Source organism: Candoia aspera, chromosome 4 (genome assembly GCF_035149785.1).
Source record: "Candoia aspera isolate rCanAsp1 chromosome 4, rCanAsp1.hap2, whole genome shotgun sequence".
NCBI lineage: Eukaryota > Metazoa > Chordata > Lepidosauria > Squamata > Boidae > Candoia > Candoia aspera.
The window spans coordinates 102,842,020-102,869,547 of record NC_086156.1 but is presented as its reverse complement, the minus strand read 5'-3'; the positions used below and the strand labels follow the sequence as shown (position 1 = coordinate 102,869,547).

Here is a 27,528-nt window from a genome sequence, read left to right as displayed (position 1 = left end):
CCTATACTGTATCTACACTGCGAATAAACCAGAGCCTGTTTCACGGAATCAGCGTCTGTGTATTACTCGGAGGTAGGCAGCGCATGACACGGGGCCCCTGCTAGTCCGAATGGCAGCACTTTGTACTGAAAGGCGCCTAGGGGACAGTTGAACGCAGTTTTCCATTCGTCCCCCTCCCTGATTCGGATTCGGTAGTACGCCTCGCGAAGGTCCAGCTTGGAGAATACTCTGCCCGTGGACAGGTGGGCGAGCATGTCTTTCACGAGGGGTAAGGGGTATTTATTGGATAGGGAAGCTGCGTTGAGGCCCCGGTAGTCGGTGCAGAGCCGTAGGGTGCCGTCTTTTTTCTCCCGGAATAAGACGGGCGCTCCGACCGGTGAGCATGCCGGCTCTATGAAGCCCCTCTCTAGGTTTTTGTCAATGAACTCCCGGAGGGTTGTCATCTCCTTCGGGGTCATTGAGTAAATCTTCGGCCTAGGTAAGGGGACATCGGGCAGCAGGTCAATCCTACAGTCCGTCTTGCGGTGGGGGGGTAGTTGATCAGCTTCCGCCTCTCCGAAGACCTCTGAGAAGTCAGCGTATTGCTCAGGTAGGTCTTCTGGGGTAGCTATGTTGTCCTGGGTTGCCGCCTCTGCCCGTCCCACAGTGGGGTTGGTCCTGCCCGCCGGAACTGGCGCCCGGTACGCGCCGTCGTCGAATTGGAAGGTGCGGGTCTTCCAGTTGATGTGCGGGTTGTTTGTCGCGAGCCATGGTATTCCCAAGACTACGATGGGCCGCCCTATGTGGGTTACCACGAACGATGTTCGTTCGGTGTGGGTGCCCATTTGTAGGGTGACCGGCTCAGTCTGCATCGTGGCTGGTTTCCCTCCCGCTGTTGAGCCGTCCAGCTGGTGGAATGCCAGCGGCGTGGGTAGGGGGAGGCAGCGTAGGTCGAGCTTGGCGACTATGTCGGGGTGGATCAGGTTTTTTGAGCACCCCGAGTCCACTAGTGCCGCGGCCGTGGTGGCTCCGTTGCCCACGGAGAGCTTGATTGCCGCCATTATTATGGAGCTTTCGTCGCTCTGTCGAAGTGATTCGCGCCTCTGTCCCACCACCTGCCTCGCGGCGCATTTTAGGGCAGGCGGGGAGCGTTTCCCGCCGGCTGGTCTGGGTCTTCGGCGTCCTCTCCCCCCAAGTAAGCGTCCCAGCCTTCGTCCGGTGTTGCTGTGGCTCCGGTCATTCGGCGGTGGGGGGGTGGCGGCAGGTTCATTGGTTTGAGGCTAGGTTTCAGTGTGGGTTTGGGAGCGCTAGCTAGGGTTCGGTTGGAGAAGCAATCTGCTGTTTTGTGCCCCATTTTTCCGCACCTCCCGCAGGGCCCGCGAGTAAATTTCTTCCTTTGATATGTGGGACCGGCCGGCCCCAAGTGTGGCGCGGGTACCTTTGGGCTGGTGTTGGTTTTGTCTTCTGTCGTCGCCATTAGGAAGGTGCGGTGCGCATGTTCCGCTCTCCCCGCGAGGTGGATCCAGCCTTGCAGAGTCTCCGGGTCGTCCCGGTAGAGAGCCCATTGGAGTACCTCGCGGTTGAGGCCCCTTTTGAACATTTCTAGCAGGGTGGTCTCGGACCAGTCATTGATCTTCCCTGCGAGGGCTTTAAATTCGAGGGCGTAGTCCGGGACAGTTCGTGCGCCCTGTTTGAGGCTTTGGAGTGCGCTTTTAGCCCTCTCTTTGGCTAGCGGGTCCTCAAAGTAGCGCTTCATCTCGGTGATGAAGGCATGGAAGTCAGAGAGGGCGGGGGAGTTGGACTCGTACATTTGGACGTACCAGTCCGCCGCCCTGTCTTGTAGTTTGATCACCATGGCTGCGATCTTGTCCGCTTCTGAGTTAAAGGAGTGTCCGTGCCGCCCCATGAACTCCCTGGCGTTCGTGATGAAGAACGACAGTTTCGCGGGGTTCCCGTCGAAGAAAATGGGGAAGTCCTTTGGGGCCCGGGCGTTCGGTGAGTCCCCTCTTCTCGCTTCCCGACCCATGGCTTCGTCCGCCTGGGACGCTTGTTGGTTAGCATTTGGCCTATGGGGGTGCGACGACCCGCTTGGGGTGTGGATCGGGGTGTGTACCTGCACGGGAACATAGTTGTGAGGCGTGGGGGACATCAGCGATTGCAGCATGGTCCTGAGGTCCCTTAGCTGGGCCTCCATGTGAGAGGACGGTGTCATGACCCTGTTGCAAGGCACAAAGAGCCTCACAACGTGGATCATGAGCATTAAGGAAAAGAGGAAGGAGAGAATTAAATCAGCACTTAAACTAAGCACCCAAAGCACCCACACCCATGGAACCATATGCAGCTGAATAGAAGGACTGCTGATAAGCAGAGATAAGCAGCACCGGGTGCCCTGGAGACACACAGGCACCAAGAGGACAAAGACAGCCACCGGGAAAACACCCACGCAGCCATCAAGAAACCCATCAGGGAGAATGGGGACAATGAAGGGTGGAGAAGCACGAGACCCCGAAAGAGTATAAACAGGGTACCTCACCACCACACCCCCATTCCCGTTTTTCTTTGTCAGCCACAATTCCAATAAACCGGAAATCCTTAATACCTATTAAGTGAGTCCGTGCCTTATTGCGAAGTGAGACTGACCCTGACATAAAAACGGGAATCCCAAAATTTTTTTTACCTAGCACCAATCCAACCAGCTTGTGAGGGACCCAGCTAGGTATGAAGAACCACGGAGCATGGCAGCGCAACCACTCGGCACCCGGCGGAGAATCCCCTCTCCCCTCGGGAGGGATGTGCCTGAGGTCCCGGTGGCGCGACGCCCAGGTAAGTATGGGATCCAGCTCGGAGGAACAGGAGTGGGGGGGGGACTCCCCGGTGTCCCGGGGCCGGCAGGCCGTGGCGCGCGGGATGGGGGGATCCCCTCTAGGTATGCCCAAGACCCCAGCGGGGCCGAAGGATGGACCTTCATCCACGATGACCGGAGGCGAGAGCGAGCGGAGAGCCAAGCGCACCGGCAGGAGTCGGCAGACGGCGGCGAGACTAGACGCGCTGGAGGAGGGGGTGCAAGCGATACGGCTGATGCTCCAGCAGCTGACAGCGGCGCAGGAACCCCACGGCGGCAACATTGTGGAGGCGCACCCAGATGGGAGACAGCGGGCCGACCTCGGGGGCGGCGGCAGCTGCGGCGGAGCCTGGTCCAAGGAACCCACCCGATGATGGAAGGCGCACCCGGACGATAGACGGAGCGGCGACCCAGCGGGCGGTGGCAGATACGGCGGAGCCCAGTCCCAGGAAACCACCCAACGACAGGAGGCATACCCGGATGAGAGAGGGAGCGAGGACCCGTCGTATGGGGGTGGCGACGACGGAGCCCGGTTCCAAGAGCCCACCTGACGGAGGACACCCCGCCCTCCCACCCTGCCGATGGGACGACTTACTCGCGAGGAGACCCAGAGAGAGACAACGATACCGCAAGAGGACTGGAGACGATCCAACCCACACCAGCCCCCGCAGAGCATGCTGCACGGCCCAGAGGTCCCCTGGAACCAAACCCGAATGGCTGCCAAAGACTTTGGCGTAAAGTTTGATGGGGACCCCTCAAAACTATCCTTCTTCTTAACAAATGCAAGGTACTACCTCGAAGAATGGGTTCCCTGTTTCAGCACTGAAAGGGGCAAAGTGAACGCCCTGGCCATAAAACTAAAAGGACGGGCCGCTGATTGGTACGTCCAGCTGTGCCAATCAGGCGCCCGGGCGCTGCAGGACAGCACAGAATTCCTTCGGGTGCTGGAACTGCACTTCAGGGACCCCCTGGAGCAAAAAAAGGCTAAAAGGGTGCTGAAAACACTCAGGCAAGGCCAGCGCTCTGTGGCAGAGTATGCCATGGAGTTCCAAGCCCTAGCCGGAAAAGTGGACGCCTGGTCTCAATCGACCCTGATTGAGAAATTCAAACAAGGGCTTAACTTGAACGTGCTCCGGTGGGCACTCTGCCGCGACAATCCCAACTCCCTGACCGAGTGGATCCGGCTGGCGGGAGAAGCAGAGGATGCCCAAGACACGTTCCTTGTGTGACCACCTTTTTAAGGGGGTTTTGGTTTACCTCGACGATGTATTAATCTACACTGAAACGGAACGTGAGCACGAACGCTTGTTAAAAGAAGTGCTCAGGAAACTTCGCAAGGCAGAGCTGTTTGCCAAACTCTCCAAGTGCGAGTTTCACAGGAAACAAATTGACTATCTAGGGTATAGGATTTCCACGAAAGGAATAGAAATGGACCCAAGCAAGGTCCAAGCCATACTGGCGTGGGAGCACCCACGCACGAGGAGACAACTCCAAAGTCTCCTCGGATTCACGAATTTTTACAGGGGGTTCACCCCGGGATTGGCGGAGATTGTATTACCCCTAACTGACCTACTTAAGACTAAGGGAGTGGGGGACACACGCAAATCAAGAAACCCGGGGGCCCTACTAAACTGGACAGCTGATTGTCAAACGGCATTCGAGAGACTAAAAAACCTCTTTACAGCTGAGCCAGTGCTACAACACCCCGACCCCACAAGCCTTTCGTGGTGCAAGCAGACGCCTCCGACTTTTCCATTGGAGCTATCCTGCTCCAAAGGGACTCCGACAACCAGCTAAAACCCTGCGCCTACCTTTCCCGCAAATTCTCTGAAACGGAGCGGAGATCGCATGTATGGGAGAAGGAGGCGTTTGCAGTGAAAACAACTCTGGAAACGTGGAGGCACCTGCTGGAAGGGGCCACCTGCCCCTTTGAAGTCTGGACAGACCACAAGAACTTGGAGGCACTCAGCATGCCGAAACGCCTCAGCCCGAAGCAGGTGCGCTGGGCTCCATTCTTCAGCCGGTTCAATTTCACGCTGAAATTCATACCGGGCAGGAAGAACTTCCTGGCGGATGCCCTCTCCCGGCGGCCACAGGATGACACACAAGCCTCAGACATCGTGGGGATGGTATGGACCAACAAACAACTGGGCTGCCCAGCTGTCACACGCAGCCAGACAAGGAATCAGCGCACGCCAGCACGAACGCAAGAAAACGAACGGAGCCGCCGTTCAGTTTCACCCAACTGGCAACAAAGACTCACACAAGCACTACAAACAGATACATGGTTACAAAACAACCGACACCTTGTATCTATCAAGGACAGCCTAGCCTGGAAAGACAAAGTCTTATATGTACCAGAGTCACTGCGGGGGGAAGTGCTAAAACGATCACACGATAACAAAACTGCGGGACATTTTGGGTTTGTAAAAACCCTAAACTTAACAAGACGACAATTTTGGTGGCCAACCCTAAGAAAGGACATTAAAGATTACGTCACCACCTGTCCCACATGTGCCACCTCCAAGCGGAAGGGGGGGAAACCCCAAGGGCTGCTGCAGCCAGTAGCCAGCCCCTCTCACCCCTGGGAAGAAATTTCCATGGACTTTATAGTAGACCTCCCACCCAGCCAAAGGAAAACAGTCATCTGGGTGGTAAAAGACTACTTTTCGAAACAGGCACACTTTATCCCTTGTGCGATCATCCCAACCGCGCAACAACTGGCACGCCTGTTCCTGACACACATATACAGGATCCACGGTGCCCCCTGCAGGTTGGTGACTGACAGGGGCACACAGTTCACGTCAAAATTTTGGAGGGAATTTTTAAAACTCATTGGCACCAAACAGGCACTGTCCACTGCGTGGCATCCACACACAGACGGATCTACGGAGATCCTAAACTCAACCCTTGAACAGTTCCTGAGGTCATTCATAAATTACCAACAGGACAACTGGGTGGACCTGCTACCCTTTGCAGAGGTAGCCTACAACAATGCAGTGCACCAGAGCACTGGCCACACCCCATTTAAGGTGGTCTATGGAAGGGACTTTGTGCCAATACCAGAACTACCGCAACCGGATGCCCCACCCTGCTCACCAGACGACTGGGCAGCACAACTAGCGACAACCTGGCCAATCATCCAAACGGCCCTAGCAGACGCACAAACCACGTACAAGAAATATGCGGACAACCACAGGGCAGAGGCACCGAACTACAAAGTGGGAGATAGGGTCTACCTCTCCACTAAGTTCATAAAAACCTCACAACCCTCGAAGAAACTGGCACCAAAATTCATCGGACCTTTCAAAATCACAGAAGTAATCAATCCGGTGACATTCAAACTGGAACTGCCACACAATCTACGACGGATCCATCCGGTATTCCACTGTGCCTTGCTGAAACCAACAAGTCCATCCAAATGGCACATGGAAGACCCCCCACCCCCACCCATCATGATAGATAATCAACAGCATTTTGAGGTACAGGAGATACTGGACTCAAGAAGACAAAGGGGTACTCTACAATACCTCGTTAAATGGAAACATTTCACACACCCAGAGTGGGTCCAGGCAAAACATGTCTTAGCAAAACAACTGACTAGACGTTTCCACGAGGCATACCCAGAGAAACCAGCACCCTAAAGACATCTTCGGGGGGCAGCATGTCATGACCCCGTTGCAAGGCACAAAGAGCCTCACAACGTGGATCATGAGCATTAAGGAAAAGAGGAAGGAGAGAATTAAATCAGCACTTAAACTAAGCACCCAAAGCACCCACACCCATGGAACCATATGCAGCTGAATAGAAGGACTGCTGATAGGCAGAGATAAGCAGCACCGGGTGTCCTGGAGGACACACAGGAACCAAGAGGACAAAGACAGCCACCAGGAAAACACCCACGCAGCCATCAAGAAACCCATCAGGGAGAATGGGGACAATGAAGGGTGGAGAAGCACGAGACCCCGAAAGAGGGTATAAACAGGGTACCTCACCACCACACCCCCATTCCTGTTTTTCTTTCTGTCAGCCACAATTCCAATAAACCGGAAATCCTTAATACCTATTAAGTGAGTCCGTGCCTTATTGCGAAGTGAGACTGACCCTGACAGACGGGAAGTGGCCAAAAGAGTGGGGAGTGAAGCTGAGAGCCCCACCAACCTTGAGAGCGCACCTTGGTCCAGGGCAGTGAAGGGAGCCAAGCCTGCCCGGTCCTTGGACGCAGGAGGGAGTGCAGAGAAGGGCCCAGACCAGTGGGTGGCTACACGCGAGGACTCAGCAGATAGAGGAGATGAAACAGGAGATGCATTCCGTGGGAGAGTGTATTCAACCTGCAGGAAGCGGTTGAACAGCTTCTTCGGACACTAGGCCTGGGGATGGCAGCCAGCCTGGGGATGGCAAGAGGCCAGTCATCCTCAGAGGGAGAGAGCGACGAATCCAGACTGGAAGGAGGGTGCAGGGTGGCCCAGCTGGGGGCCGTTTGCCCCCCTCACCACCGAACCTCAGCCGGAGCAGTGAGATGAGCACACGAGCCTTCCGGGAAAGAGACTTGAGGGTGAAGTTCACTGGGGACCCCAAAAGCCTGGCCTGCTTCCTAACCCATGTGAGGGGGTTCATGGAGAAATGGGGGGGTCTTTCCCCACTGAAGACTCCAAGGTGTGGTACATCTCAACCCCTCTTGAAGGCAAGACCACAGAATGATGGGTGGGAATGCATCACGTAGTGTCTCTGGAGCTGGAGGATTTTGAGAACTTCATGAGTGCTCTGAGGGATAGATTCGAAGATCCCCTTTCCGAGATGAGGGCCAAGATGAGTCTGCAATACATTAAGCAGGGGAGCAGGTCTGTCTCAGAAGATGCTATGGAGGTTAGAAGGCTGGCTGGGAAGCTGGCCGATTGGCCAGAATCGCTGAAACTAGAATACTTCCAAGGGGGCTGCACCTGGTGATCCTCAAGTGGTCTTTAGCAAGGGGGGACCCCAGAACCCTGAGAGGATGGATTTGTCTGGCCAGTGAAGCAGAAGATATGCGAAGTCACATCAAGAGACAGCAGCGAGCCCAAGTGGTGGGGAAGTGACCAGCATCATCGGCCCCTGCACCGGAGAAGTGGGTGGAGCATAAGTCCCGGGAAGAGGAGAAAAAGCGACGGGCCAGGAGGGCTGTGTTTTAAATGTGGCAAAGAAGACCATTGCATCGCCAGCTGCCCACAACCAGTGACCCCGACGTAGGGCAGGATGGGGGAGAGTGGCACTAAGACCCCGGGTGTAAGAACCAAGGGAACCACAGCCACGGGGACAGAAGGAAAGAGCCACGAACTCTCATTGGGAGGGTGATATTCAACTGAGGAAGAAATCCAGCCGGCGGGAAATGATGGGAGCCTGTTCTGAGCAGCGCCAAAGAACAGGCTAAGCCAGGTGGGCGCGAAGGTCCAATGGTGAGTGCAAACTGCCCAGCGATGTTTGTGAGGGTGCAGACTGATACATCGGGAAGTGGTGGCAATGTAAGTCTCGCAGGCCTGCTGGATTTGGGCTGCACCAGACGCCTCAAGCATCCCACCCTAGTAACCAGACCAAGACTGAAAGTGAGAAAACTAAAGGAGCCTATCAGTTTCCTTCAGCTCGATGGGACGGAGATGAGAGGGGGCCCTGTGGAGTATTGCACCAAAGTGGTTCAGAGGCAAATAGGGAGCCATGTGGAGACTTTAAGGTTTATAGTGGCCCTTACCTCTGATCAACCTGTGGTACTGGGGCTAGCGTGGCGAGCCCAACCCCCCAGGTGGACTGGGTGACTGGGAAGTTAACCTTTAAGGATGAAACTTATGAGGGGTTACCCCCTAAAATGTGGAAGATAGCGCCTGAACTAATAGGCGACGTTCCCAAAGTGGTGGTGGTGGGGAGTAACAGGAGGAAAGCGACCTCATCCCCCTGCGATACAGAGATTTAACAACAGCCAGAGAGAGGAGGTGGTGGACACAATCATCCCCAGCCATGGACTGCAGCCGCCATTAGGAGTCAGAAGTCAAAGCCCACCCTAAGGGTAGAAGCTGGGTGCGAAATAGATGGGGCCGTTTCCTATCACCAAAATAATCAATGATGTGACAGTGCAGTTGCAGTTACCAAAGAAGTTGAGAAGAATTCACCCCGTTTTCCACTGCAGTTTACTAAAACCAGTTAAGGACTCAGAGCGCTGGCACCCAGAACAATCCCCACCAACCACAATATTGGTTAACAGAGAGCAGCACTTTGAAGTGCAAGAGATCCTGGACTCCAGAGGACAGTGAGGGAGGTTACACTATTTAGTCCAGTGGAAACATTTCCCCAAATCTCAGAGTGAGTGGGCAGACAGCCGTCATTATGACGGCCCCGGTACCAGGATCTTAAATTTAGAAATTCTCCAGACAGTCCATTAGGAAGCTTAAAGAATTCATTTATTAAAATCTGATTACACAGGACAGTTACAAAGCTCTGAATAATGTTTTGGCACCAAAGCATTCAAATTAATTCATTTCCTCTGACATGTCTCTTCTCCCCGTCTTACAAACAATCTCTTTCTCACTCCTGATCTCCCCCTCCCAGTTCCTTAGACTTAATTAGAGTCCAGGTGTCTTATCAGCCCGTCCTTGGCTCCAACGGCTCGTGAAGGAATGTGATTAACGATTCTCTCTGTCTGCAAAGCTGCTGAAAGCTGACACAGGTTTGCTTTTGCCTTGGCTGATGCGTGTAGCAGTAATTTCATGGCAGGTATGCAAAGCGAGCCTGACAGTCATGTGGAAGCACTTGACTTAGTGAAAGTATAGAGTATATATAGATACATATATTTCACATTTCACATTTCATGCATTTCACATGTCTGGCTGTTTTTACTTCAGAGTGTCCCCCCCAGTGTCTTCTGTGGCCCTGCCGGTCTCAGTAAGTTGGTGGGGGGGGCTCTTCTCGGTGCCATGGCAGGATGACATCCTGACACAAGATTCATGTAACTCTTATTGGGTATATTCAGGATTAAGCATATGTTGTATTTTTTCTCTATATGTATCCTATATATATGCAGGGTATATATAGAGATATATAGGGTATATATATACATACATTCACATACATACGTACACCTATATATATATACCCTATATTTATCTATATACTGTATATTCCGAAGTGACTTGTGTAAGGAGGGTTGCTTTAGCAGCTAAAGGATTGAGGGCATCACACCTTGCTATGAACTTGCCCTCCCCTCTTTAAAAGGATACATTCTAAAGTCAGGGCCCCCAAACTCTTCAGTTCATCGACCCCTTCAACACATTTCAGATTGTTCATTGACCCCCAAACGTTTATTATATGAAAATAATTTAGTAAATACTACTTTAACTAACAGTTCTACAAATAATAATAATAATAATAATAGACAACTCAAGGCTGTTCTTGCTGGCAGCTGACCATCCAACCCTGGGTAATACTGTCTTGCTGCTAGCTACCTCACCTTTAAGACTAGGGACTGGCGTGGAGCTCTATAGAGACCCCAAAAGATTAATTGACCCCAACTGATATTCCATCATTTATTGACCACCTATTTACCTCAAGACATTTACTTACCCTCTTTTGACCCCCAGACTTTTATCGACCCCTTGGAGAGTCACATCGATATTGACCATTTTGTTCTAAGGTATGAATATATCTCCATGAATTCCACATTTCTATGGAATGCTATGAATTTCCTGGCCAGGCAAAGCTTTAGTGTACCATGGTTTGTTTGTTTGACCAATGAAGTATACCATGGTTTGTTTATTTGACCAATGGACTTAACCTTACTTTGTTCCTGTGGTTATGTGGACTTTGACTTGGGTGGCAATAAACACGCATCTCATATTGTATAAAAAGTAACTTCTAAGCGGACTTCTGGGGAAGAAATGGCAAACTGAAGATGGCTCTGCTAAAAGCAGAACCGACGACTGCGGAGGAATGAAGAGCCGGCTCTTTGTAATTCCTCTCCAGACAAGGAGAAGATTTGAGATGGCTCACAAGTGCTCCGTGCAGTTGCTTCTCATGAGGAGACCACAGACAACAGTCTCTGGTGGGTTTAGAGCTCTGGGAGACCAGGAAATAACCTTCTTGCTCAAACCACGGTTGGCGCCTTTAAGGACACTGGGTTCATATACTTCCTTTTCTAATCACTTTCAGGAATTGCTTGTTAATTGCGTTTTAGCTATTAGGAACCTTTGGATGGACAAGTCTGAAAACACTGAGTTTCCTTAAATCCTTAGCAAAAGAAGTTTTAAATACAAGTTTAAGGACTTAAAAAATTTTTTTTTTAAATAAACAGCAAAAGAGTGATTAGAACTTTGATTTTGGAAAGTTACAAATGGACTAAGGATCCAGATGGATTTGAAATAAGATTTTGGAATTAATTATAAGAATCCTTCATGTGGGAATTGCTTTTGTTTTCAATTCTCTTAAAAAAATGATAGGAGGAGACTTTGAAGGTTGGACACTAGAGGGAACCAGAAGGAACTACAGATTACAATTAAAAGAGAAGAACACTTAAATTTGACTTACTAATACAGAATGAAGCAAGATGTTTTAACATTGAAGGACATATTGAAAGATATTTTGAACAATAGACCCAGAAGTTAATTTTAAGAGGGTCTGCCTCTATAGATAGACTGTGTTTAAAAGATGTTATGAAAGAGGAACAAGTTTTACCTGAAATGATTGAGACTTAAAAATGGATTTAAAAATGATAGGCTACAAGAATGATATGGAAAAAGATGCAACACTGGAGACAGAAGAGAAACTGGCTGATGTCTTAATAATTAAAAGGGATATACAAATAACAAACCAAACCAGACCAGGATCATTTCCTATATTGGATTTACAAAAGAGGCTTATTAAAACTTTGAAGAATTTTGTGAGAAGGGACAAAGAAAAAATGAAAAGAAAGCAAGTTCTAGGACATGATTTGAAGGGACTAAAGATCCAGATTGTTAAAAGTAAAAGAAAGGAATATAAAGTTGATTTATTTGATCAAGGTTAAAATAGATATGTTGTTACCTCTGTTAACCTTAAAGGACTTTCGCTGATCAGCACTGAAAGGATGAGGCTTTAGGGATTTGTTTATAGATCAGAGGTGGGATGTGGGAAGAAGAGATCATTTGTTGTATTTTCAGAGAAGGTGATAAGTTACTAAAATTGTTCATACTTGTGATGAGGGGGAAAGCCATTTCTTTGTATACTTCTTTTCATTTACTTGACTATATTCTTATTTTTCCTTTCTTTTCTATTTTTTCTTTTCTGCACTTTCTATTTTTCTTACTTTTCTTTAGTTTGTATTACTTTCTATCTTTGTAATTGTAATTTTTAATAAAATTACTATTTAAAGAAGTATATGCTGAGCAATAAATTACAATAAATTTCCTAATCATTTGTTGCAAGGAAGAGCCACATGAAGATGATCAGGTATTTTCAGTTTCTTTAAAAATTCTAGAGGTAGTCCTTGCTGAACGACCACTCATTCAGCAGCTATTCAAAGTTATGACAGCATTGAAGAAGAGGGACTTAAGACTGGTCCTCAAAGTTCTGGCCATCGCGGAACCCCTGTGGTCATAGAATTGCAATTCAGATGCTTGGTCACCAGCCCACATTTCTGACCATCGCAGCATCCCATGGTCAAGTGATGGTGATTTCTGACCTTCCCTACCAGCTTCCCACAAACAAAGTTAACAGGAAGCTGGCAGGAAGTTGGAAGTCGTAGTCACATGAGGTCCTTCCTTAACGACCTGTGGTGATCCACTTAAGAACGGCAACCAGGGACTTCTGCAGCCTCATGGTCACATGACATCGTGTTTTTAGCAAGGACTACCTCTACAATCTAAGTATCTTTGGTTCATATTTATTACCTTAACTTAACCTTAGAGAGCCAGTTTCTGTAGTGGTGAAGGCATCAGGCTAGAAACTGGGAGACTGAGAGTTCTAGTCCTGCCTTAGGCACAAAGCCAGCTGGGTGACCTTGGGCCAGTCATTCTCTCTCAGCCCTAGGAAGCAGGCAATGGCAAACCACTTCTGAAAAACCTTGCCAAGAAAACTGCAGGAACTTGTCCAGGCAGTCTCCGAGAATCGGACATGATTGAACGGATTAAAAAATACCTTAACCTTAACTTAAAATACATGTAAAAGCCACATGACAAAATGTTCATCAATACTGGTGAAATAATTGTGAGAGTTTTCTTCCATGATGAATTTAATAAAAGTTTTTCAACCCCAACAATTTAGCTAAAAAGTTTTCATATGTATCTCAATAACAAATAAGAACTTCCTAATCTGCGTGCGAATTTCAGGTTAGCACCAACTAGAAATCAATCTGCTGCTCCAGCTTTGCACATGACTTGCTTGGCCTTAGATAAAATTCCAACCTTGTCAAACAGCCATGTGTGATGTAAGATGGCAGCATGCACATTCTTATCAATTGGGCTGTTTCGTGTGGCACGTCACGAACACCTTCGAGAACAAATGGCCAAACTGTACAGGTTATAGAGTTCACAGTTTGGCATGGCATAGGGGAAAAATCCAGATATCCAGCCACCTAACTTCGGCTGGTATTATTCCAACCAGAATGCTGTAACAACTGATGGAAAGGGCAGGGACCTCCAGACCACCACAGGGGAAACCAGTATCTAGGACTAACCACTAGATGTGCCTTTCCAAGGGCCCAGGAATCTACCTTGAAGAAAAAATTGTTCCTTTTAGTAAAGGATAAATAGTTGATGAAATGCTTTTTAAAATTATTCTCATTATTTATTGCATATCCATAAACATACACTATTAGTAGTGTGTACCTTGTTCCAACCAAGCATCCCAAACAGAGTTGTCTTTATTTTTCAAGATGAGATTTATTCTCCCGCAATTTCTTAAGTAAATTTCCATAAAAGATTGCAGCTGTCCTGGGCTCTTATAGGAAAACTCCAGTTCCTGGTAAAAAGGTGAGTAGATACAAGACTGTGTTAGAAGAAGGATGCCTCCAGCCATTGGACCAGAACTGAAAAGCGTTATGAACTTTAGGGGATATATCCTTGATTCAGTGAAGAGATTTACAGGTAGTCCTCTCTTAATGACAGTCTGAAGTTACAACGGCCTTGGAGAAAGTGCTTTACGACCTGTACTTGCACTTAAGACCGTTGCAAACCATCACACCACCCCCGTGGTCACATGATTGCAGTTCGGGCCCTTGGCAGCTGGCTTGCATTTACGACCAGTTGCAGTGTCCTGTGGTAATGTGATTGCAATTTGCAACTTTTGCCAGTTTCCAGCAAAAAGCGTCCAATTGTGTCATTGGGAAAGCTGGATTTGCTTAACAACTGCAGTGATTTGCTTAGAGACCCATGAATTGCTTAACAACTGTCATAAAAATGGTCGTAAAATTGGGTCCGGTCACGTGGTTACTCAACGACTGCAGTGCTTAACAACCAATTTTCCATTCCCTACTGTGGTTGTTAAGTGAGGACTACCTGTATAAAGGGCAGTATATTTGTCTGTGCTTTGGAAAACAATGGACCAAATTACACATCCAGAAAGATCTGATTCTGCAACATGCACAATGGAATGAATACACACACTACACTTTTAGTTACACTGTTTCCTTCTCAGTCTGGACTCGCCCTTATTCTTCTCCACCTTGCTAGAAATTTCCCACTGAGATATATAAGCACCTTCCAGAATCATCCAACCATTCTTGTGCCAAAACAACAGCAATGAGGACAGGTTACGTATCACATCAGTGAGAGCTGGATGGCACTGTGGAGACCCTGTAAATCACCAAGGAAGGAATGTCCATTGTCTAGCCTACGTTATAAAAATTGCGTGAGAGCCATCCGTACAGTACCCCTTTCAGGACAGACAGTCAATATTGGGTAAGGTTTGGGTTATCAGTGTCAAGATGCTCTTGACGGGCTCTTCCCCGTGGCCAGGCGAATATGCATTCCTCCAATCCCTAAACTGGGAGAAATATATACCAGCGTCATTTGTGCTCCTGGCAGCTGAGCTCTAACCTGTCTCAGGAGATGTCAGGTGGCCCTCTCCTGACAGCATTATTGTGGGACAATTTAAAAGCAGGCAATGGTGGATTTCTGGCTTCATCTTCCCATCCACCAGCACCACCAGCTGGCAGGAAAAAATGCCCCCAGCTGCTCTTCCTAAATGAGTGGGCAAGCATGAGTGAGTGCCTGGGACAGAGGCCTTAGTCACCTGCAAGTTGCCAAATGACAGGTTGGTGGAGCAGAGATGCTCCCTCACTTAGACGGGACGGGCGGCCATACACACCACGTCAATCCTGCAGCAGTTTTTCCCATTTGCTGCAGTACCCTTTGGGATCTGTCTCATTTCCAGTTATACTGACATCCCCCCTTTCCTCTAAAAGCAGCATACATGGAGGTCTTCCCTCATTTTATTCTCACACTAGTACCCTGTAAGTTGGGATAAGGTGAGATAGTAAAAAGCTACCATGATCAGATGGGAATTAAAACCTAGATTTCCTCAATCCCAGTCCAAGATCTGGATAACGGTTACCACGCCTTGGCTCTCAATAACTGAACTCTTACACAATGCGTCAATATAAAATCAGATCCATGAACACCACGAAGCAAGGCATGTCGTCTTGACGTCGCTATGTTAAACTGTCACACTGAAAAAACAAAACAAATGCTGCAGTTCTTACCACAGCCATAAAGCCTGCCCGCTTCCCCTTTCTTTAAACTGAGAGCAGCTTCCGGATACAAGCACTAAGGAGGGGCGCAGCTTCCTTAGCTTCTGCAACGGCTTCATGGCAATATGATGCCTCACTGATCATTACTGTAGGTGTTTTCTGCACCAGAACTCACTGTATGAAACTGCAGGCATGTACCCCCTGATATTACTTGATCCATGCATGGAATGGTTCGCCCGTGTTTAAAAGAGGGAGAAAAAGTTGTGCTGTCTAATAATGGGCTATCCAATCAGTCTACTCATCATCTCTGCACCACTTCTCTGTAAGATCAGGAAGGTTAGGAGTGAAATGAGTATAAAGAACAGTTTTTACAAAACTGAAATTACTCATTGTCTGACCTTTGGATTCACTTTGACTTCTGCTGAGTTGGGTACATAATAGCGAGAGCCAAAATATAGTGGTTCATCTGTTTGTGGGTGTTTCCGCACGAGTATTGAATTGTATTTCTCTTCCTCCTCTCTGACGGCCTATGTAAAGGAAAAAAATATATAGTTTAGGATCTGTAGTTTTTCTCTCTCTCCAGAGACCAAGAGTGGCTGAGGTAAAACGCTCTTCAGGTCCCTGAACTGGCAGAAAACAGTGCAGGTATAAAACACGCTGCCCCCACTGCTAATCCCAGCCTTGCTGGAGTCGCATTTGCTGAGCAGTGATGTGAGGATGCCAGCCATTATATGGAAGACGATTTTCTTCTTTTTTGGCTTGGGTGCCACACCTTTCCAGCACATCACCAGCCACCAAGGAAAACATTCACCCACCAGGGCATAGCCGCAGGAATGGGATGGCTCTGACTTCAGGATTCTGCCTGGTCTTCTGGCAAGCTGGTTTGTGTGCTCTTCCTCCCATGTCCCATTTGAGCATCTCTCAAGTTAAAATTATGAGAAATAATAAGCCCATGGGAAGACCCCAAAGTAGGAATAACCCCTCAGAAGAAGAAAACCGAGTCTGCCATGATTGTGCAACTGGCTGGGTTCTGCAGGGTGGAGTGTTGGAAGTCTTAGCAAATCCAGCATGCCTCATTAGCATGTGCATTAGCATGTAAATTGAGTTCATCCCAAGATACAACTCTGAAGAAGCTGTTTGTTGCCTCTCCCACTTCCTCTCTCTCTCTTCCTCCGTCTCCCACCCAGGGAGAAGCAAGCATGCTGCTCTGCTCTCTGTTCATCAGGGCCATGTGCTCGGGCCTTGGTGAAGGATTCTGCCCCTTTCTTTCACGCAGCCCTTGGCAGCAAATAGGGCTGAGGGTTTAGGGCAAACTAAGTATGTAGAAAGAAAAGAAGAACAAAGGAACTTCATCTTTTCCACCAAGATGGATGTAAGAGAAGAAACAATAAAGTCAGTAAGATATTCTTTTACTTATCTTAACCTAATCTGTCTAAGCGTGTGATTCTTTATGCTTGGGAGGGCTAAAAATGTGTAAGATCAATAACCTGTGTTTCTCTGGCATGCTCATTAAAGCTATTTTAAGATAATATTCTTTTTCTGTGCCGGTTTCTCAGCTGTGTTATAAGCTCTGCTCCATTTCAGTGCTTCTAGCAGACCACTATGATGGTTTTACATACAAAGGTAGTACATGACTTATTTATTGTTTTATTGAGTACTTTGTTGTAAACCGCCCAGAGTCCCTCCGGTGGGAGGAGATGGGCGGTGACAAATTTGATAAACCAATGAATGAATGAGGCTTCATGTAGGGCTTTATCAGAAGGGTTACTCTGCTGGTAATACCTTGTGGATCTTTTTCAGAAGAGCCAAAAAGATTACAGTATATTGCTATAGCAAGAATTAACTCCTTCCCCAAAGTAACTTGGTTTTATGTCCCTCTTGACAGCCTGTTCGTTTCTCCTTTCTGTCTGAATGCTGTTACCAAGGAGAATGTTTATTGCAAATTGTATTTTTATTTTGCATTTTTCTGCATTTATATCCCATTTTTCTCTGGGAGCTTAAGATATTATAGCAGGGATATCTCCTCTTTTTTTCTTCACAACCATCCTTTGAGGTAGGTTGATTGTTTTCTGTGCTTAGCCAGGTGCCACATGAATTGACAAGGAACTAATGGTGGCAGGGATAAATAGTGACATCAAGCAACATCCCTGCAAATATGCAGCTATTGCAACAACCATATTTACTTTATTCCCCTGGATCCCAAACCTGGCATTAGAGGCTGTAATGCCTAGTCACACCTTTCTTGCTACCCACCATTTTCCTGTAGAACTTAATTTTTTAATTCCTTCAGTTAGAAAATGAGACATGCACGTATTGCAAAGGAGCAGCCTTCAGCATAATCTGGACTTTCAATAACACCTCTGAACCCCACATAGATCCCTGAAGCGTCATTAGAAAATAAGGGTGGCTGGCTGCAATCCAGAGTTTTGGCTGAAAAAACTGGTGAGGGAGACCGACAGCCAGTTTGCCTTCTTGTAAATGGATGTGATTAATGATGCCGCTCACTACCATGGCAGATGTGTAATAGCACTATAACTTTCTCATAAAATTCCAAATGGCCCACCAACTCAGAAAGATGGGGACTCTGCTTTATATTCTTCAACTTTAGTAACTAAATTTTTAAAATGGATTTAATGTGTGAACATAACATACTTACGTTAGGAAACTCTGTACAAGATGGGTCCATTTAAAAGAGAACCAAGCACAATACACACACACAAATATACATAAACACACACACATACTCTCATAAAACTTGCACATATATCATAACAAAGTTTGTAAACCAGCCTTAAGTCACTTCTGGGTTGCTATCCTGAATTCATTCCAGTTCCCCAAACTGATTTTCAGAAGAGTTCTAAGACTGATGAACAATGTGTTTGGGGGACCATGACCTTTTTTGAATGCCCCAATTATTACCCACCCACAGCAATTTTAGGAGTCAGGAAGAAATTCCCCTTATATGAACCCTCTAAAGGGGTCTATATGCAAATGCTGGCATATAGTAAAACAGTCAAGCCCTCGTCCCTATTCCTATCGTCTTCCCACTGTTTCTTGGCAATGGATGACCCTTCCTAGCCTTTCCTCATCAACCCTTGCAACTTCCCACTTACCTCTATCAAAGACCCATCATTGGGAATGAGGTAGAGATGGAGAGTTGTGGTCTTCTTGCGTATCTTGTAAAGCTGCACCACAGAATGGATGGCGAAAAACTTACTGTAGATAGGATTAATCAGCACAGCCACCGAAGAGAAAGTAGGATTCTTCCACACCACATGAAACGGGCTGATTTGAGATGGCTTCTCCAGCATTATTCCCGCATCAACAATATGGGCTATTTCCATCTGAGGGGTATCAATATTGCCACCTAAAATTTTATACAATAATCACTCACTACTACTTATAAAAACAAGTCATTATCAGAGGTATACACCCACAAAGCAACACTAGATGGGGTCTCTTCTGATATCTAGGAAAGAAACGGTGAAGAAGGGAGATTCAGATGAACTAGGTACAGACTGTTTTCTTCTACAGTACAAGCAAGGTCATGCTGTGACAGGTTAAATGAGAACTGGAGCGAACCAAAGATGCAAATTCCTCACTTTCTTTCTTAATTAACTAGATCAGTCCTTACACTGTTTTCTGATTTCCCAGCTTAGTTTATTATTTTTAGCCCCAGAATACAGATTCAATAATGGCTTGTATTCTCTATTTCTCCACCTGGTGCCTTCCAGGCAGCCTGGCATCTTGGAAGTTGTCATTCCAGCACACCTGCAGAGTGTTAAGTTAGGGAACTGTTCTGTAATGATGCATAAAAGGGTATTTGGCGATAGCAAGTCAGCGAGTAAAGGAAATCCCAGCACAGATGGATCTGCCTTAGAACCCCAGAGAAGAATGGGATGCTGATAGCTTTCTGGCTGCCTCTGGCTACTCTGTTCAGATCCCACAGGAGGATAAATCAGGTGCAAGGGAATGAAGAGCAGAGGAAATGGTGGTTCAAGCTGCTATTACGCTCAGCCCTTGTCATTATCCCTCCTGAATTGCTCAGGATGGTTTCTAAGCCCCATTGAGGTAGTTTACGAAGTAAGACATTCAGGCATAGCCAAGTTTCATTCTCCTTCAAATCATTCTCTAGACATAAGGGATGGATGAAGAAGCGACTGAAGAAAGTAGCAAAGAAAGAAAGAAAGGATAAAGGAAGTGAATGGCTGGGATTTTTTAGAAGAAAAGGCTACAAAGAAGCACTACTGGAATGAAACAAAGGCTGGATAGAAAACCATCAGAGAAGAGAAATGCAAATGACCATGAACTACAGAGCCAAGGGAGAAATCCATTTAGAAAGAAAGTATTGAAGGAGGGTGTCAACTTCTCCACCGGTTCAAAGTAGCCTTACCTTGGAGGCATATAAAATGAGGGAGGTGAACAGCTGCAACTTCTGCTGGATCAGCACGGATGTCAAACACTGGACCGGCCACTACCCAGCCCTGCTTCACAAATTCAGAGAGGTGTTGGTCCCAGGAGCTGTATGTGTATTCAATGGTCACCGCTGCTCTCACCTCAAATTTGAGATCAGTGACAGAGCACAGAAAGGTGCCTGCCTCAGGGATGTGGATTCTTTACGTTACAAAAAGGAAGGAGGGAAAACGCAGTCAGTTTCTAGGTTAAATATGTATTCACAGTCAGAATTGATAGTGTGTGTGTTTGTGCATGTTTAAAGATGCTTCCTCAAAACTGCAGCGATGTGCAGGTGGACAAAGTCTGGAGCTCAACATCCAGGCAGTGGAAGACTGCAGAGTTCCTTTAATGCATTGACAGGAAACTCAAAATCTAAGAGAAATTAATAGAGAATTTCAGGCAGAAACTTTCAGTAGCCCCCAAATGTGCACTTGGAGCCCTATTTCCTGCTATTTTCCTGCGCCTTGTGGCAGTGATGGAAAGACTATAACCAAAGTATGTTTCTGGTGGGGTCTTAGCAAAAAGATGATTGACCTTTTAGGCTGGAAGTAAGGGGAGCCTACTGTGCAGGATCTGCGTACATCCCGTTTAGAGCTACTAAAGCGGGGGTCCTTTTTCATTAATCTACCTGCATTTTAAAAAATAATGGGAAAAGGAAGCGAAATAAACATTACTTGCATACGCTAGAGATCTCATACAGATTCCATTATGGTTTCCAGTTTCCTAGATCAGAACATGAAGATTTTGCCAAACCCCTGCTTCCTGTGCTATAATATTTTATTCCAGAGGAACCCGAAACCTGCAGAGCAACGCTTTATAAGAAAAGGGAGGTTTAAATCCATACGGTCGAAGAAAATGGTGTGTTCTGACTTATGTAGCAAGAACAGTAATATGGATATCTAAAACACAAAGTAATTGGAAGAAGGTGGGATGGGAATTTGGGCTCGCTGTAATAAAATTCAGAGGTCAAGAAAGATGGAAAGCTGATCCGTAATGATTATTCCAAATCCTTACCTGTATGTCTTCAGAGTCCTCTTAGCATCTTGCACAAGAGTTGGTTGTATTTCGGAGCAATCCTGGAAAACAGTATTGTATTAAAAATGGGTCCATCACAGCATGGTAAAGCAGTGAGGAGTGTAAAACTGTGTGGTAAAATAAGAAAGGTCTGTGGAAGGAAGAGTGAGAATGAAGAACTGACATCTCATTTGGATGTTCTGGACCATAGCTCTAAAAGCTGAGGACTCTCACTCTAAAATACTGGTTCCTAATTTGTTGGCTTTTCAAAGAAAATAAAGAAAGGAAGGAAGAAAGGAAGAAAGGGATCTGGATACAGTTGCTTCCCAGTTTGTAATTTCTTCCCAGGATAGGAGTGGATGCTTCTTCTCCGAGATGTACACATAAATCACCCCAGTATTTTGAAATGAAAACCTGTTTCCCCAGCCCATCGTTAGGGCTGCATCGCTAGGTTAGCCTCCTTCCTGAGATGAAACCCTATGTGGCATGGAACATATTTAGACTCTTTCTCTTGAGGTTCACATTCAGCAAAGCTCTTCCATTTGACTTTTTGAGAGATTTCACAGATGGGTTAGAAGAGCTACGCAGCATTCTTAACCAGGGTGGCCATCGTGGGATCAGTAATTCTTTGGCCACCACCACTTCAGGATAATACTGCATCCCCATGCTGGCTGGGGAATTTTGGGAGTTGAAGTCCACACATCTTAAAGTTGCCAAGGTTGGGAAACACCGCTGTACAGTATATAACCAAGCATTTATCAACTCTTTTGCTTTCTTGGTTCAGGCTCTGCTCCCTGTATGAGGAGGGGAAGGTTCTCACCTTTACTTTGACGCACAAGCATTTCCCCTTTGCAAAAGGGTCGGGAATCAGGTCCTGTTTGCTGCTGCTCTTTCTTTCTGCACAAAGAGAAGTAAGGCAGAATTATCTTTTCCTTCTTGACAAACAAATCATTTCCTGTCCCGGAGAAAGCGAGCAGTTCCCATTTAGACCCCATCTCCTGCCTTACAGCTACTTTTTCACAGCCCAGGGGTAAAGATCTAAAAGCGTACAGTGTGAGTACAAACCAGGGGAAGGACGCTGAAAGAATAAAGCGCATGGGAATGAGGGGCAAATCCAGTAGGGCAGCTGGCAGAGTTCAGTATGGATACAAGTAAATGGTGTAGAAGAGTAGAGAGCTGATGAAGTCTACTGGTTCTGATAGCAGATCTTAGAGCCAAAGTCTAAGCTAGACTTTGCTGCTCTCTGTGGAGCAGATAACTTTTTTGCAGGACACCTAAACCTGTTGGCGTCTCTGTTCCTAATAGATTTTAATCAGCTTTTCTGCGGTTATTGTGCAAGTGAACAAACAATTCACACATAGCAGAGTGGACATTCAATAGCATTACAGTACCCATCAGTTCTCTGATCAGGTCCCTAGCTGTTTTCTTCAAGGCTTCATACAGATGGTCCTTCCAGTCTCCTTTCCAGCCAGGCACCATCTAGCCACTCTCGGGTAAGGCGCTGATTGCCTGGTCAGTGGACCTTCAGAGGCCCTGGCTTTCAGCTGCTGCTACTAAATGCCAGGTCAGCCTTAAGAAAGCCCCCCTCATCTGTGATCTAATCATGGGTATGACGGCTGACCTGGCATGTATTACCAAGACCTGGTTGGGTCCAGAAGGGGGGTCCCCCTCTTGGAAATGTGCCAAGCTAGGTTTCAATGTGTAGCCCTTTTGGGTAAGGGGGACGCAGAGATTTTTCTACAAGGCTGTGCGGAGTACTTTGCAGAGCATCTGTCAGACAAAGTTGCTTGAATATGTTCCCAGTTAGATGCCAGCTATGGTGCAGGTCCTGCGGAGATGGCTGGGGCACAGTCTTGCCTTGTTATCTGGAAATGGTTTGAACCGGTTGGGCCTGAGGAAGTGGACGGGGCCCTTTGATTTGTAAACACTCAGGCATAAATAATAATGTTATTTATTGGCTCAGCCACCTGCTCCTTAGAACCATTCCCCTCCTGGCTAGCTAAGGATGCCCGAGGGTGATGTGCAGGTGGGTTGTAGTAATGGTGAATTCTTCCTCCCCTTTTAGAGAGGCATTGGTTCCACCCCTCCTCAATCATCAGGTTACAATCATTTAATTTTTCAAATAAAAATAATTTTAATGTAATTGTGGGGTTCTATGAATACTGCTGTGGGAGACAACAAATACCTTGGTTGTAGTAGGCTCAGTGTGGCTGAGCCAAGCTTGTACCATTCTATACAAATAACTTTGAAAAAATTGAACCCAAGGTATGAGGTGGAAGCAGAAAGGTAAAGAAAGTCCTTATGAAGTAATGTGAGCCACAGAGTCAGCACCTTTCACATTTGGCTTCTACTTCAGCGAATGGGAAGAGATGGGTTTCCCAGACTGGCTCCGGAAGAGAAAATGGGTGAGTGCTTTGTTGCCCATTGTCTATATGGGCAAACAGGTGTTCTCTACCAGGGTTCTATGTCATCTTGGAGTTCCTTGGAGTTCTAGGGAGAAATCAGATTGGCATGAAACTGAAGTTCCACTTCAATCTGTTCTAAGATGCGTGGGGTCCAAGTGAGGGGATATGGCAATTATACAGTCATGTACGTTGATTCCTAGCTCGGAGATCTTAAAGAACTCACCAGCTTTTCCTGAGTGGGTGCTGAAAGGGGGCATGGGTTTCTTAACCAAACTGCAAGCACCTGGAAATAAAAAAAGAGGCTACCATGTGAAACCATCAATAAATGGACAATACACAGAATTTTGTCTGATATTCTAAAAGATTACGTGTGCATAGATCAGCTCAAAATGAGAAGCTGGAAAATCTGTGGAAGGTGGCGGCAGCAGGTGAACTGCACAAGGAGGCTGGATCTATATGATCAGCCGGATCGACCCTGTTGGGTTTCAGCTTGGGATTATACCCGAGGCTCTGGTACCCAGTTCGACTGAGTCCTTGGTCTCCACCTAGCATGAAGCTGTGGTGGCAGCTTTAGATTGGATTGCATCTACGGAGACTCTCTGTGTGTGCAGACTCTGCTGTGCTCCCTGGTTTTTGGAGGGCCTCCAGAGGATGACACAACGCCTAGAGTGCTGCTGGAGGAAAGCGAGGAGTGAATCTGACCAGATATAGGTAAGAGCCTTTATTATTGCGGTGGTAAGAGAAGCGAAACATGCTTATTTCTCTGCTGTTATTGTTTCCTCTGAGCATTGGCCAGTGGCTCTCTTCAGAGCAACGTGACCTCTCCTAGGGCAGGACAGACCTTGGGAGCATCTGCAGGGTCAGTGTGAGGACTGTTCTTGACACCTGGTGGATAAAATTGCTCAGATTCACTCTGACGTGGACTCCAGCTGGGCGGGTCCATTGGAGGTGATGGGGGCACACTCTGTTACCTGGGAGGAGTTTGAACCTGTTAATCCCAAGGAAGTAGACAGGTCCCCAGTGCTGTGGTGCATCTACCTGTGTTTTAGATCTATGCTGTTCCTGGCTGATTAAAGTCTCCAAGGAGGGAGCATGTAGATGGATCCATGCAGTGGTTTCTGCTTCCTTGAAGCGGGGGGGGGGGGGTTTGACCAGCTCTTAAAGAGGCAATGGTCCATCCCCTCTGCAGGAAACCCTTGCGGGATCCTACTGATCTGGTCAGCTTTCAACCAGTTTCCAATCTCTCCTTTTTAGGGAAGGTTGTTGAGAAGATGGTCAGCCTAATCCTGGAGGAAGTGATACCCTTTTCAGGGGGGCTTCAGGCTGGGCCACAGTAATAAGATAGCTCTGGTTGCATCGTTGGATGACCTTGGTGGGCTTGGGACAAGGGCAATGCATTCGTTCTGGCCCTCCTTAATCTCTCGGTTGCCTTCAATACAATTGACCACGGTATTCTCGTGGACTGACTTAAGTGCTTGGGGGGGCACTGTTTTCCAGTGGTTGTCCTCCTTCCTCCATGCCAGTTCCAGTACGCAGTGGGGGAGTGGAATGGATTAACCCCAGATGGTCTAGCCCCTGCTTTGCAGGCTGCTCAGGGCTCTGCCCTCTACCTTCTCCTCTTTCACCCATACCTGAAGCAGTTGGGAGAGATCATCACGGGGCCTGGCTCTTTCCCTGGGCCTTTGGGTCACGATGTGTCGGAATCCTGACTGGATGAGGGCGTTATTTCTATTTGGATTGCCATTTTTGTTTCATGGTTTCATTATTGTTTATCAGTTTCTGCACTGTGGTTTTGTATTCTGTTCATTAGATTTTGCTGAATTTGCTGTAAGCTACCCAGAATCACCTTGGTTGACCTTGGGCAGCCATATAAATGTTTTGGACAAATAAATAAAATAAACTCAAAAGTTTCTCCTAACCTGACCAAGTTAAATGGGTTGGGAAGAAAGATTTTAACACTCCTCTGTGGCACAGTGATTAAAGTTTTGGTCCAGGATCATGGAAACCCACGTTCAAGTCTACTCAGTTCCTGGGTGATTTTAGATAGTAACTGGGTGATTTTAGATAGTAACTGGGTGATTCTTAGGTAGTTACTATTTCTCAGCCAGCCTATCTCAAGTTTTTTTGGAATCCTTAAGAAAATGGAAGAGAACAAAGGAAGCAAATGCAACAGCGAAAGGGAAGTAACATTATGTAGAAGAAACAAAATTACCATACATTGTTTCACAATGTAAAATGTTATATATAATTAAAACCATTATTACAAAATAGTGTTACTGAATTATTTAAAGGGATTAAGGTGGAATGAAGAAGCAGCTTTCAGATACGGAGCAGAGAACATACGGATGAGATTGCTGTTTGTATGTGACTTGTGCACTTTAAACTGTTTAATCAGCAGCACAACCGCAGGAGAAAATGAGCCGGAATGCTCTGCCCCCACCCCCAACACTCAATGCATTTTCCTCCCAGGCCTCTTAACAGTAAGTTAGCAGGGCTCTGAGACTTCTAACTGTTTAGTGCTGCTTTCGCTCTCTGTCACCGTGTTGCTGTTGATTGCGTTCTGTATGTTGTATACGGCATTTTAATGTATTCTTTTATGGGTTGTTTCAGCCTACTGCTTTCATTGTTTGGATTGTATGGCTGTGGCTTTTTTTTTAAATTCAAAAGCCTTATACACATGCTTGAATTAAACTAATAAATACAGAGCTGGGTGGCATACGCTGAAAAATCAGTAAATAATCATGTATAAAGTTGGGTTTGGTTTCCATGCAGGTCTTATAAAAGATGAGAAAGGGGGTAGACCTATTTCATCACCAACCTTTGGAAAGATAACCCAAAATTCTAACGAAGAATTTCTGTGCAGTTTGAAAGGCTTTTCTCCCCACCGGGCGGTCCGATAAAGACAAGAACCGGCGCAACCTCCCCACACCTGTGGTCCTCCAGGCGCACGGGGCTTCCACGTCCCCGAAGAGCTTGGGCTGCGAACTAAGGGCCAACGCACCGGGGGGAGAAGACCTTGGATCCGCCCAGTTCCCTCTTCCGCTGCCGACACCGCCCGTCCCACGCGCTACCTTTCCCGGTGGCGCTGAGAAGCCTCTTCGCCTGGGGCTTGCAGTTGCTCTCGGACAGCACCGCGGCCGTCACCTCCAGGGCGTAATCCTCGCCGTAGTAACCGACCAGGAGCTCGCTCAGATCCAACGCGTCCGCCTTCTCCAGCCGCCCTTTGGGGATATTATCGTAGCCGGATTTCACCGGGAATTGGTGGAGCTTCGCCTTGAACATTCGGAGCTCAGCCTGCATCAAGCCCTCCAGGGCTTCCTCGAGGCGGCAGCGTACGTTCTTCGCCATTGCGCTTCTTCTGCAGAAACCGGAGGCTGAACCTGGGGAGGAAAAAGGCGCAAAGCGGAAAACGTCCGCAAGTGGGAGGACTTGGGAGTCAAGAGCTTGAGCAACGTGGGGATGGGGGTAGCGCATCCATCCTTGCTCTACTTGACCTCTCAGCAGCTTTTGATACCATCAACCTTGTTAATGTTAAAAGACGTATAGTGAATAAAACATTCACTATAAATTAATGTTAGAAATTAAAATCATAGTACAGAACTCTGTTGATGTCACAATGCAATCCAAAGCCCTCTGGAATAATTCAATTGTAACCAGTCTCTAGAAGGCTGTAATTGATAGAGCCAATCTCACCTTTCCCGGGATCCAACGGGAAAGAACTGGACTCAATTCTCGACGACAGCGGGCTTTGAATTTGGCCTCTGTCACTAGCTGGCATCGGGCACCAAATAGTCTCGAAAGCTGCTGAGCCATACTTAAGTTCAGGTGAAACAGACCGTCCTGAAGGAGTGAAATTATAGGATATTATTAGTTATATTATACTACTATTTCTGACGGTCCTAGAATAACTGGATAGCCACAGTACCTTCACCAGCTCACATTAAAGGTTGGGAGGCAGTTGGGTACAGTGAGTATGCCTTCAATTTTTACTTTGGGGCTCTCCTCAAGAATCGATCTCCCTTTCAATAAGCAGAGTCAATCAGAAAAAAAAAATATTTGTTAAACATTAGATCAAATGCCAAATTTTTAGCTTATACCTTGACTTTGCTCAGCTGTAAAGTATATTGTACTGTAATTCATTGTATGATGCC

General features: G+C 47.1%; 1 protein-coding gene across 2 annotated transcripts in view; it reads right to left on the bottom strand.

Moving 5' to 3' along the window:
- LOC134495761 (NACHT, LRR and PYD domains-containing protein 1a allele 5-like) overlaps positions 1–27,200 on the bottom strand; it is a 38,122-nt gene extending 10,922 nt beyond the window's left edge. The window contains exons 1-9 of one of the 2 annotated variants that reach the window (XM_063301408.1): positions 27,071–27,200; positions 26,449–26,757; positions 23,601–23,660; positions 21,793–21,869; positions 20,973–21,034; positions 19,897–20,117; positions 18,617–18,870; positions 15,902–16,030; positions 13,642–13,774 (exon numbers count right to left, since the gene is read on the bottom strand). In XM_063301408.1, coding sequence (XP_063157478.1) covers positions 13,642–13,774; positions 15,902–16,030; positions 18,617–18,870; positions 19,897–20,117; positions 20,973–21,034; positions 21,793–21,869; positions 23,601–23,660; positions 26,449–26,757; positions 27,071–27,155 — 1,330 coding nt within the window. In that variant the 5' untranslated portion in view covers positions 27,156–27,200. Of the gene's footprint in view, positions 1–13,641; positions 13,775–15,901; positions 16,031–18,616; positions 18,871–19,896; positions 20,118–20,972; positions 21,035–21,792; positions 21,870–23,600; positions 23,661–26,448; positions 27,036–27,070 lie in introns of those variants that run through there. The other variant, XM_063301407.1, reaches the window with a different exon arrangement.
- Between the last annotated feature and the right edge of the window lie 328 nt (positions 27,201–27,528).